Consider the following 12833-nt stretch of genomic DNA (forward strand, 5'->3'; position numbering starts at 1 on the left):
CCACTTTCATGTAAAATTTTGACAACTTCCTTTTGTATATACTAGATATAGCTCAGTCCTCAAAGTTTTGAGGATTTTGGGACTGACTTGAGATGATGTCTATTTTTGAACAGGTATTAATAAATACAAAAAATAAGCAAATTTATGGGAAAAGTTTGCATTACTGCTGACTACATGTAAAGGAAAAACCTTTTCAGCTATAAAGAGGTTTGGCATCCCCCATATACACTTCTCTGGAAATGCCAATTTATCTTTCTATTATTAAAATTCAGTAAAACTTTCTGCCTAAAAGACTAGTTTCTGTGATGACCTATTGCAGAAACCACTTTGCAATCACAGTAAACAAAAAAGTCACTTCAATGAATAAAGGTTATAAATGTTCAGCCGAATGCCAGCCACAGAGGTAATAAAATAGTTTGAATTAGCAAACAGCTAAAATGAAACACTTGTACAATTAGATTGATTCTTAAAGACAGTTGTAAATGTATTTCAAGAGGCTATTTTGAAAGGGTAGAAAGCAATGCATTGAGTAAATATATGGTTTACTCTCATTTTCATCCTGATAAAGTTCCAGCTGTCCAAATGACATTTTTGACTGTATATGTACATGAAATCTGATTTTTTTTCATGTAATTAAAATGATAGCTCAGACAGAAAATACCAAAATAATGTTCCATTATACAGAATTATACTGAACATATAATGTTTTTCTTGCCAGACAGTCATAACTATCAATCCACTGCACTGATCAATAGCTTTTCACATTTTTATTCTGAAACTCAGAAGTAATTATCTTGATTTATTTCAAGACTCATCCACTGCATTTCAAATTTGTTTATCTGTCCTTAAATACTGTAATAGAGTCCCTTATTATCATGATCTGTTTGGATTTTCCTATTTCTACATTCTATTTATTCTATTAAGTAGTTTTTATTTATGAAAATTTCTTAAAGCTCAGAAAGATCTAGCAAAACCTGAAAAAAAAATTAAAACTTGTAAAAAAGATGTAGTTGTGAAAGTTAAAAATTGTATTTAAAAGAAATAGCAATCCGTACCAAAGTATTATTAAACAGCATTATTACAGGTTCTGAAACTTTGTTAGGTTATGCAATGCCTTGAAAGTTTACTATGTCTTAAGTTTCCAACTTTTATTTGAATTTGCATTATATTTTTAGGCCTAGCATGCAAAAAAGAAGTCTTACAGCCAGTAATAACCATTTCCATTTTTCAATGTATTAATTTAGGTTTCTTTATTTATTTTCCGTATCATTAACTTTAAACATTAAATTGACTGCATTCCAGGCTGCTCAGATCTCAGAGCTAAGAGCCAGCACTTGATGAAGGGTTAAAAATAGCTAGTGAGAAGTGCTTGACAAGCAAATCTGCCCAGAGAGTTATCTGGAAAGCCAGAACAAATGCCTGAAATGGAATTTGAATCCTCTTAATCCCCTTATACGTTGAATTGGACTGCAACTCAGTATTCAGGAGAAAAAAAGGCTTTTCCTGATAGCACATTTCAAAATCCTCTCACTGTAACCACAGGTAACCTGAGCAAAAATTATTCAGTATCCTTGTGGCTGAGTCTCCAGCAGAATCAGGTGCAAAATCACTGTTGTAATAACTGATATTTTGGAACCTCAGTTTCCCTTTGTATTATAAATAATTGTAGTATTCCAGAATATGGAATTTCTGGGAAAAACAGTTGCATCTGATTTAGACACGATTTGGCATTTGACACAGCAGTACTACAATATTGCTGTGCCTTAATATTTCAGTTGAGAGAGAATAAATAAGAAATAAAGAAGGGGAAGAGACTTGAAAGAGGAGAAGGAGGAGGAAACATGAGAAAAAGTAAAGTTTAGTTTTTTTACCTGATCACTGGGCTCCAGTTTCTTTCCTTTCAGGAACCATTCTACTGGGATTCCCTCATAAGAGAGTTCGCAATCGAAGGTTGCTGATTCCCCAGCTGTCACTGTTACATCCTTGAGGGGTCTCAGCAGGCCAATTACTCGAGCTTGGTAAGGAGAAGACATAATTTTTAGATTAGTCACTTCTACCCAAGAGAGAGCTGCTGCCCTTACGTACTAATCTCCATGGTGGCTTCCCTCAAGAGAGCCAGACATCGCAATGCTGCTCTTTAAATTCCCTAAATAGAAGAGGCCACCCTGGGTTCTTAGGGGAGGGCTGGTCACCTACAATTTCCTATTTGCAGCGAGTGTTTCTTTAAATTGAACAAGGTCAGCAGGAAAGTTGCTCTGCATCTGTCTCCTTGCCAAGCCTTGCATGCCTGCTGCTAGATAAGGCATGTGTTTCCAAAATAGCGAGGGCTAGGATTGGAGTGGGAAACAAGTGGTCTTCAGCCGTGTAGTCTGTCCCTGTCCATCAAGCTCTGAACCCTATCCCCAGATATCACTGTTATCCTATCCTTTCCAGCTAACGTGACACTTCGATGCAGCAGAGCCTTTGCTTGCAATATTTGATTTCATAACAGCATATATGATGCCAGACCATCAAGCAACCTTCAAGGCCATCCCATTTATTTTATTTCTCCTATATGAATAAATTATATATAAGGTTAAAACCACACAGGACATTCCTTAATGAAAAAAAATTAGACAAACTGAGTAACTAATCCCCAAGCTGCTGTTCTGGAAAGGATTGCTGTGGGTTCAATACAGTACAGAGATTTGCCACACATTCCAAAGAGGCAGGGAGTACCATGTTTTCACTTAATTAATCAATTAATTACAGTTTAAAAGACACTTACGTTTCACTCGAAGGTGAGCACCAGACTTGGCATTTGCTGCTTGAAAATCTACTCCACCAGCTTGATCTAAGCGTACATTGTACAGTGTAAGGAAGTGCTTTTTTCCTTCCTCCTTGATTTCACATTCCTGCAAAAACAGAATTGAAATAATTTTTTCAGTATCTTTTCTGTATTACTCACCAGAAGAGCCCTTACTTCTGATACCATGAGTCTGTTTTCTTCTACTCCATTCACAACTCTTGGGCCCACGTGAAATATACCCTATAAACATTCATTCATAGGTCTTTCCTTACAAACTCTCCTCTTAATACAGTTGGTAAGAAAGGGGAAGAGGCAACACATTTCTGTGCTGACTGAGTAGCCAATATATTAATATATATGTAGACCAGTCAGAGGCCTAGTTCCTTCAGGGGAACTAGAAATTGCTAAGCTTGTGCTGTGACCTTTCCTCGAGAAGATCTTTCTTTCTTTTATCCAGACAGTGATTTTCATGTAACTTCCAATCTTTCTGTTATTATTCACTTTTGTCCGATTACACAGAAGCAAAATTATTGCCAATTGTGATTCTATTGTTTCATTAATTTCCAGATCTTTCCAGCAAGGAGTTTATAATATTTGATGAAGCTCTATACCATTTAACTCCGATTTTAGCTGTCACAGAAATGCAAAAGAGTTTGGAAACGTGGTCTACATCTATTTAAACCAAATATAACGCAAAACCTACAGGAAAAAGCATGAAATCTGAAATTTGCATTTCAAAATGCCTTATGTTTAAGTGAATTCCACAAGGTCTTTGCACTTTGGATGCATGATTGTTAGTTATTGTTAGCAAGGCAGAATGTACCATTTTATGTAAAATCATTTATTATTTAGATATTTTGGATTATATTTGTACTACATTTAAAACATTATTAATTAAAAAAACCCACTATTTTTAATATAGTGACACTTCCTGAAAGCAGGAGATCAAATTTAGTTTCTGCAGTCACCCTCCCTCACACTCTACTTCCCTGCAAAGTGCTGACACACACATAAAAAAATATAATGAAATATTTGCTTACAGCTGATTCAGTCAGGGGTTCTCCTTTTAGCTTCCAATTGCCATGGACACCTTCCTCAGAGATTTCAATATCAAAACGGGCAGTCTCTGTCTCAATCACCTCCACGCTGTAGAGTGGTCGCACAATCTCAATATCCCGGTCTGGAGAAGAAAAACACAATTGACTCCCACAGTTTCTAGCAGATCCCAAAATACCTGTACAGAGCAGCCCACTAAAACAGCCATACCTTCAATATCAAGTTTAGCAGAGGTCTGGTCAGTACCACAGTCACAAGTGTACTGTCCAATGTCTTTCTTTAAAGCTTTCTTGAGAATAAGGATTCTCTTTTTGCCATCAGCCTTTATAACAACATTCTTTGACGCAGTAATTGGCTTGCCATCCTTCATCCATTTCACTGGGGCATCTGCTTTGCTGATTTCACATTGCAAGATTACTTCATCTTTCTCCACAGCAGTGTAGTCCTGCAGCTTCCCAGTGAAATAAGGGTCTCCCTCTGCAAGCAAAAGTCAAGACATATTTCAGTCTGAAGTTTTAGTCTTCCATAAAGAACAACTAGTTTCTACCATAAAATATATTTTTATATATTTATATCCCACGAGAAGGATTAAATATAGTCCTTTTTCACAGTTCTGTTACAACAAAGAAAACAATAAACACCTAAGAAACTATTCGGGGCATTACTAATATTACTGACAAAATTCTTCTTATGCTCTAGGATTTTTAGAGCACTGTTTTACGCACGTATTAATTAATTTTGCAACTTTGCATGAAATTTTATTGTAATCATCCTTCATGAATAGGTAAATGGATCCCCTAGGAAGAAAAACTAATTGTTAGATTTTTAAAGTCTGAATTTAGATTTAGGCTAACCTCAAGACTTTCTGATTGCCATTTTTTATTAATAAAACTCTTCTGATAATATACATCAGGTAAATTCTTTTGGGTGTTCTTACCAAGAACAGTGAGTTTAGCTTCTGAGGATTTGCCCATAGCTTCCACTTTTATCTGAGAAGTATCATCAATAGTTAGATCTTTGATTGTGAGTGTATGGAATTTGCCATCATCTGTCATTGAAACCACTTTGCTGGTATGTAATCGTTGATCATTCTTGAACCAGACCACAGTGATATTTTCATGGGAGAGTTCCACAGTGAACTCTGCAGTTTCTCGCTCCTTCTTTGTCACATCCTTGAGAGGAGTGATGAATTTCAGGCGGATACCTATAACACCGAAACACGTCATAATGTTATCAACAGAAACTATGCAAGTATACGATGCAAAACTTTCTTAGGAAGACAAAGTCTAACAAACCTTCAATAATTAGCTTGGCACTTGTTCTTTTATCCTCAGCTTCAAATGTGTATTTTACTTCATCCTCAAAGGCAACAGATTTAATAATCAGAGCATGCTTTGTTCCATCTGAAACGATTTCGAATCTTTCATCAGGAGTGATCTCTTCTGTTCCTTTCAACCAGCGGAAAGTCTTGGGTTCTCTGGATACCTCACATTCAAACTTAGCTTCATCCTTCTCAAAGACCTTCACATCACTTAGTGGAGTGATAAAGATAAGAGGCAGTTCTGAAATCAAAGAAGAGCTCTTTCAGATCAGTTCATACAGTGCTTTCTGACACTAAATTTGTTCTGATGCTCTGAAATACACATGGAAATGTTGGCCAAGTGCAGACTGTACCTTTCACTTTCAGATTAGCAGCACTTTTAGCATTGGCAGCTTGGAAAGACACTTCTCCAGTCATATCAAGTTTGCAGTTATGAAGGACAAGAATATGCTTCTTCCCATCTTCAATGATTTCACAGTCCTGGTGACAAAGAAACACACACCCCACCCCAAATATTAATATTCTAAGAAACCACTAAGAAAACACAATTATTAATCATGTTTTTCTACTGGAAATTATGGTCTAAAAATAAAGAAGAATGCTTACAGGTGAAGGTATTAAGGTTTCTCCCTTTAGCTTCCATACAGGATGGACATCAGGCTCAGATATTTCAATTTCAAAGCGTGCTGTTTCACCAACAAATACTTCTACTCCATACAGTGGGCGCTCCACTTTAATTAAGCGAGCTAAAAAAAATTAAAAAATCTAAAGTTTGCATCTGTTTACTCACAAATTGTATACCACAGAAATGTAACAGTGGAAAGCATCTTTTCCTTCTTTTGAGCATTCAAATGCTGCAACCAGTAAGTGTTTATCTAACCTCTTCCTAAAAAGCAGCAAGTTGGCAGTCTACAACCTGCTTCTATGTCTGAAAATTTAGGTTTTTTTTGTGAGAATATTTTTCCCAATAATTAACCCAGATATCTGTTACGGTGAAGTAAACTATTTTTATTTCCTGATGGCAACTGGACAGAGAGAGTAACTCTCTCCAGTAATTGTCAAGCATATAGTCTCTTGTAATCACTGTTAATAACTTTATATCTAGATATTTCAGCCATTCATCATAACAGCGCCCTTTCCATAGGTACATTTTTGGTCTTGCTCTCTGGAGAGTGTCTGTCTGTCTGTCTGCACTGGTTTACAAAGGTTTTGCTCCTTTCCCTTAGTGAAGACATGATTACTTACACTCCACGCTGATATTGGCACTTGTCTTGTCGGTTCCACAGTCACACTCATAAACCCCTTTGTCACTCTCTGCAGCCTTCTTGATCTTCAGGATACGGCGCAAGCCATCGGTTTTTATGGAAATTCTGTTGGAAGCTATTAGTTCTTCACCATCTTTGTACCATTTTACTGGCACATCTTTGCTAAGTTCACACTCCAGAGTAATATCATCTTTCTCTACAGCACTGTAGTCTTGTAATTTCACAGTGAAATATGGATCGGCCTCTACAAAAACCATAGTGGATAAGATAAATTAGTTATACAAATATACTAAAATGTCAATATTTTGTCACTTTCTACTTATAAAAATAGTTAATATTTATTCTATAGCAGGTTTTAAATTATTTATGTAATTACCTAAGACTTTCAGGTTGGCTTGTGTGTTCAAGTCCTTGACTACGGCCTTTATTTCTGAGATATCATCAAGTGTTACTTCTCTCATTTCTAGTTTATGAACTTTGCCTTCTGAAGTAATTAAAACTGTTCTGCTTGTGTGAAGTCTCTTGTCATTTTTGAACCATTTCACAGGCATGTCTTCATGAGAAAGCTCAAACTGAAAGTGAGCTGTTTCCCCCTCTTTCACTGTTTGGTCCTGTAGAGGTGATATGAACTTCAGCCTCACACCTATAATGCAGACACATAAATACAATCAGAAAAAAGGCTAACGTAGTCCTGAAAGACACTTTCTTGATCTTTTTTTTTTTGTTCTTTTGTTCATGAGAAAATACTTGCCTTCCACAAACAGTCTTGCTGTGCTCTTTTTGCCATCAACTTCAGCAGTGTATTCTCCCTCATCATCAAACTGTGAATCATTGATAACAAGAATGTGCTTCTTTCCATCTGCAATGATGTCAAATTTTTCTCCAATCTTGATTATATCAGTGCCCTTAGACCATATAACATTGGCCTCTCTGGTAAGGACACATTCAAACCTTGCTTGGCGCTTCTCAGGAACAGTGACATCTTTCAGGGGCACAGCAAAGTCCAGCTCGATTTCTGGAAGCAAAAGATAACACACCGTTTGTAACGAGCTCCCTGTGAACTCTGTCTGAGCTGGTGTCACGCCCCGTGGCGCACTGTACCTTTTACTGTCAGGATGGCTGTAGTGACGGCATTCAGGGCCTGGTAAAGGACTTCGCCAGCTTGCTCTAACTTGACTTTGTGTAAGGTTAGGAAGCGTTTTCCTCCCTCGGCTTTGATTTCACATGTCTGGAGAGATGACAGACTTTGTTAAATACAAATACCAATGCAATGCAAATGCCTTGCTGCTAGGTGTTTTTAATAAGGGGATTTTCATAAACATTGTATACATGGTGACGTGTCAGGTAGGAAGAATGAAATTGCTTCTCAAGTAATGTTAACACTTTGACTCAATAATTAAAATAGGGAGTACATTTCTTCAGCATTCCACAGAATTCTTCAGAATGTGAGAATCATTCCCACACTGTTCATAGGATATTTCTCTTATTGCTTGAATTATGTGCTGTAATACTTTAAGAAAATGAAGGCCTTCAAAATTAGCTTTTATAAAATATAATCCTTACTTAGAGAATCAGTTTTTTTAATAATATATTCTGGACTGAGAAGCAATGACACGTCTTAACAGAAAAATTCAAGGAACCTGTTCACAGTATTTAATTTAAATAAATTGTGTCTTAAAATTCAAGGATGCTTACAGGTGAAGGTCTCAGGACTTCTCCTTTCAGCTTCCATTCACCAGGAATATCATCTTCAGATATTTCTGTGTCAAAATTTGCTGTTTCCTTCTCATAAACTGTAACATCCTCTAATGGCTTCAGAAGCTCAACTTCACGTTCTACAATGCACAAATAAATACATATATGATTAGATCAAGTTTTGATAGAGCTTTGTAATAATTCAGGTTACCTTTAATGTTTGTTTATGTAGATGTTTTTCAACACTGGCATACAAGATGATTAAATATAATCCAAATAAAAGCTTCCTTACCACCAAGGGTCAGTTTAGCTGGGTATCTGCGACCTTCAACTTCCACTGCATATTCTCCAATATCAGCAGGACCAGCATTCTTGATTTTCAGGAAAATTTTATTTCCTTCTTTCAAGATTTCTGTCTTGTCAGTGGGTTCAGCAGGGATTTCCTCATCTCCTTTGAACCATTTAATGTTTGGTGTATCCTTGACAATGTCACAGCTGAAAGTAGCTGTTCCTTTTGGTTTAACATGCTGGTCTCTTATGGGTTTCACCAACCAGTCCCTTATAACTTCTGCATGACAAAAAGTTACACAAGAAAACAGCTTAGCAGACTTTTATTACAAACAGATGTGTCAAAAAAGAAGAATAAGAATGAAGAGATTTTGTACTACAACAAGCTTTTAACAGCTGTAAAAATCTTATCTGTCAACTTATACTGTAAGACAATGAGAAAAAGTTTTCATAATTTTAAAGCAGTCCAAATAACCTAGAGAGAAAAAAAGAACATGATTTTTATTACTTACCTACTACCTTAACACAAGATGAGCATGATAGCTCAGAGTCTTCCACAGTAACAGTGTAAGTGCCAGCATCAGCATCATCTGAATCTGTGATTGTGAGGGAATGTGACAAACCAATAACACCCAGAGCAAATTTCCCAGGCTTGGCTTTGATGATTTTACCATCCTTTCTCCAGACCACATTTCTTTCTTTGTTAAGCTCACATGTTAAGTACAGTGGCTGGGTTTTAATGACAGTCACTTCTTCTTCAAGAGTTTTCACAAACCGCACTGGGAGTTCTGTGGGCAAAAAATTATTTTCATTTGTCTCCTTTATACATAGAACATGTGATGCAGAAATACCTTATATAATATGTATAGTGATTGAGGGAAACAAAGGATGCATCTACCAACTACTGTAAAATTACAAAGCACCAGTTCTAGTTTGAGGGGTGGCTAGCCTATTGATAAATTTGAAAGAGGGAATACCTTCAACAATAAGTTTGGCTGTAGAGGTCTTCTCTTTGTTCCCCAGTTTTAATACACAAGTATATTCGCCAGCATCAGACAGCTGGACATCAATAATATGCAGCTTCCTATCTTTGCCATCAGCAATAAACTTGTGTTTTGGGCTCTCTCGGATGTTACTTCCATCTTTCATCCAGCTGGTAATTGCAGTGGATGGTGAAATAAGGACTTCAAAGATTGCAGAAGACCCAACAGACTCAGCTTCTTTTAGCACTATATCTTTCATCTCCTTGACAAACTTCAGTGGTACAGCCTTGAGTTGGTAAGTAAATGGAGGCTCTTCAGGAGGTTTTTCACCACCGCTGCCTGGCCTGAGCTTCCTTCTTTCCGCGTCTGCTGGTGAAGGTGTCTTCTTGGCTGTAATTCAGATTCAGAAATTAATAAACTAATCCTGATTAATTGCTTTTGATTGTAGACTGTGCTGATTTTGGTTGGGGGAAATTTAACAGTCTTCTAAGTAGCTAGTATGGGGCTATGTTTTGGATTTGTGTTGAAAGCACTCTTAATAATACAGAGATATTTTTGTGATTGCTGAGAGGCTCTTGCAGAGCCAAGGCCTTTTCTGCTTCTCATACAGCCCCACCACTAAGAAGGCTGGGAGTTCACAAGAAATTGGGAAGTGATACAGCCAGGAAAGCTGATCTCAACTGACCAAAGTGATATCCTACACCATACGGTGTTATGCTCAGTATATAAAGCAGGGGAAAGAAGAAGGTGGGGGGAGGAAGGGGGCATTCAGAGTTACGACATTTGCCCTTCAAGGGATGGAAGGGCATCCTGCTGTCCTGCATATGGGTGAATACATCCCTGCTCATGGGAAGTGGTGAGTGAATTCCTTATCTTGCTTTGTTTGTGCGCTCTGCTTTTGCTCAACCCGTGAGTTTTCCCACTTTTACCCTTCTTATTCTTTCCTCCTTCCCACCATAAGGGAGTGAGCGAATGAGTTCCTGTTTGGGGCTTGATTACCAGCTGGAGTTAGACCATGACAAGGTACTGCTTGTAATATCCTACCTTTGACTGGACTGATACCCTTCGGAGATTCTTCTTTTGGTGGCTTGGCCTCTGAAGTAGAACAGCAAAATTATTAGAAATGTAGTTAAATAAACATACTTACAAAAGCTAAGACAAGTATTTATTTTATATATCAGATTTTTTCTTCTTTTAGTTACCTACCCGTAAAAGGGGAGGAAAGGATATAAACGTATCTCTATTTTTATAGAGCGTATACTGTCTACATCTCAACAGTAAGTTCAATTTCCTGAAGCATGGCAATGACCTATTCAGCAGTAGAGCCTAAGAGGCAGCTTAAAAGCTCCTATTTCCTTATTGTGGTGTCCTGCCCATTAATTCCTAAAATTCTGTCATTCCTTGACAAAATAGTTTAAGTGCCTATTAATATTATATGAGACTGTCTTTTTTTAAAAAAACCCATGAACTTTTACTAATGAACACCAAAAAAGTATAAGCTGTGTGAATTAAATATATGTTTCAGGACTATGTAGTTCTTTTACAAGTGAGGGATGTACTGTTAGTAATCTAATTTGCAATGAATCATCACAGACTTTTAGAAATATTACCTGTGCTATAAGGCCTCTTGTTACCTTTTTGTGAAGGGAAATATGAAAGATATTTTTAATGGGAGGATGATATGAATGAAATGCAGGACAGATTTTGTTGCAGTGGACGGACAAATGAATACTAGAAAAAGAGTGTGAGTTTCCTGAGAAGACAATGGCACACAAAACAATTCATGACGTCTCAGAAAAGTGTAAGACTAAGACAATGAACAGTGATCACACAGCTGAGTGTACAGACAGGTAAGACAAACATGTGAAGAGTGGCTGAATGCCAAGTAAAGCCAGCTGACAGACTTGATGGAATTGCGAATGGTGTTACTAAAACACAATGGCAGGTGGCACTCTCCTGAAGCAAATGGTACAAGCACTTCGTGGAAGAATTTGGCATCAGTCTTCCTCACCTCGCTTTGCATGAGACTTTGCTGGAACATCCAGAACTTCACGTGATTCTCCAGGTGCATCCAGATTCTTATTTTCACTTGCCAGTCTAGTGGCCTGCTCAGTCAGGTGAGCAGGTTCTGATTTCTGGTATTCTTTCTGTCCTTCTGTTTTCTTTGAAGCTATTACCTTACCTATGCTTGAAGAATAAGTATCTTCTCCATCTGCAAGGATCCCTTTGCTGGATGACACTTTGTCTATGAGCTTTCCCTTCTGTTTTTCCATGGTACCAGGTGTGCTTTTTCCAATGCCATGTTCAGGTGACACTTTTTCATCTGATATACCTTCTGTAGATTGTTTTTCTTCAATTTTACCTTTTCTGCTTTTGTTAGCCAGAGTTTCTTTATGTTCATCCTGAATGGTATGAACTTCTTGAATTTGTTTTTCATCTTGACTTTGTGGTGGCTGAATAGCAACTTTCTTTACTAATTCAGATATTCCCTTTTCATGTTCTCCTGTGGAAACTTCACTTTCCATTCCTCCTGTAATCTCTGTATCAAATTCTTTTTCCACAGTCAGACTTTCAGGGGTATTTGACTGCCTAATTTTGGCTTTTTTTAAGTGGGTGCTGAAGATAGTTTTTTCTTCCTTCTCTGGCAAAATCTTCTTGCCTGTCTTTTTATCACTTAGGAGTGCTTTCTCAGTCAACAATTGTCCTAAACCCTCCTCATAATGAGCTTCTTTCTCTGTAGAGTATTTTTCTCTTGCTTTCATTTCTACTACTTCTGACTTAAGAACAGATGGCTTAAAGATTATGTGAGATTTTTCACCAGGAACCTCCTCATCTTCAATGGGGTGTTCTAGGTCAAAATCTTCTCTTAATCCTGGCTGAGCCTCCTCAGACAGGTCTAAGGAAGGTACTTCTGCTGATGCAAAATCCAGATTCTTACCTTTCTCATCATCTTGAAAATCTCCCATTTTCTTTGCTTCTTTGTTAAGAATCTTGTCTATGGGAACTTCTGGTACTGTGCTACCAGATTGCTTCAGCCTCTCAATTTTACTTTGTATGCCATGTCCCTTCATGGATTCTCCAAGAGGAACTTCATATTTCTCTGGAGTAAAACCTCCTCTCTCATTTTCCTTTCTTAGCTGAGGAGTTTCAGCTATGTCTGCCTCTATGATATCCTGTACAAATGAAGTTTTATCCTTAATGTGAAATTTTTCAGGTTGCAAACTTTTTTGTGATTTTTTCTCTTTTCCTGTAAGTCCTTTCTGGTCCCTAGGCTGATCTGGCTTTCTGGGTTTAGGCACACAAGATGATTCAATTTCTTCTTTTTCGTGGCTGGGAATCTTTCCTTCATGAAGAACACTAAACTTTTCAGAGACCTTCTCTATGGCATCTTCCCTAAGAACAAGCAATTTAATTTCATCCTTCTTTTCTTCTCCAGA

General features: G+C 37.3%; 1 protein-coding gene across 4 annotated transcripts in view; it reads right to left on the bottom strand.

Moving 5' to 3' along the window:
- TTN (titin) overlaps nt 1-12833 on the bottom strand; it is a 236211-nt gene that overhangs the window by 90003 nt on the left and 133375 nt on the right. For all 4 annotated transcript variants that reach the window (XM_041473527.1, XM_041473526.1, XM_041473525.1 and 1 more), the window contains 17 exons: nt 10441-10491; nt 9391-9786; nt 8926-9201; nt 8418-8693; nt 8126-8265; nt 7532-7658; nt 7182-7445; nt 6807-7073; nt 6411-6674; nt 5772-5911; nt 5519-5645; nt 5140-5406; nt 4782-5048; nt 4055-4321; nt 3829-3968; nt 2768-2894; nt 1872-2014 (listed from right to left, as the gene is read on the bottom strand). In XM_041473527.1, the coding sequence (XP_041329461.1) occupies nt 1872-2014; nt 2768-2894; nt 3829-3968; nt 4055-4321; nt 4782-5048; nt 5140-5406; nt 5519-5645; nt 5772-5911; nt 6411-6674; nt 6807-7073; nt 7182-7445; nt 7532-7658; nt 8126-8265; nt 8418-8693; nt 8926-9201; nt 9391-9786; nt 10441-10491 (3539 nt within the window). The remainder of the gene's footprint in view (nt 1-1871; nt 2015-2767; nt 2895-3828; nt 3969-4054; nt 4322-4781; nt 5049-5139; nt 5407-5518; nt 5646-5771; nt 5912-6410; nt 6675-6806; nt 7074-7181; nt 7446-7531; nt 7659-8125; nt 8266-8417; nt 8694-8925; nt 9202-9390; nt 9787-10440; nt 10492-12833) is intronic.

The sequence above is a fragment of the Pyrgilauda ruficollis genome, unplaced genomic scaffold, assembly GCF_017590135.1.
Source record: "Pyrgilauda ruficollis isolate IOZ18807 unplaced genomic scaffold, ASM1759013v1 scaffold3, whole genome shotgun sequence".
NCBI classification, from domain to species: Eukaryota; Metazoa; Chordata; class Aves; order Passeriformes; family Passeridae; genus Pyrgilauda; species Pyrgilauda ruficollis.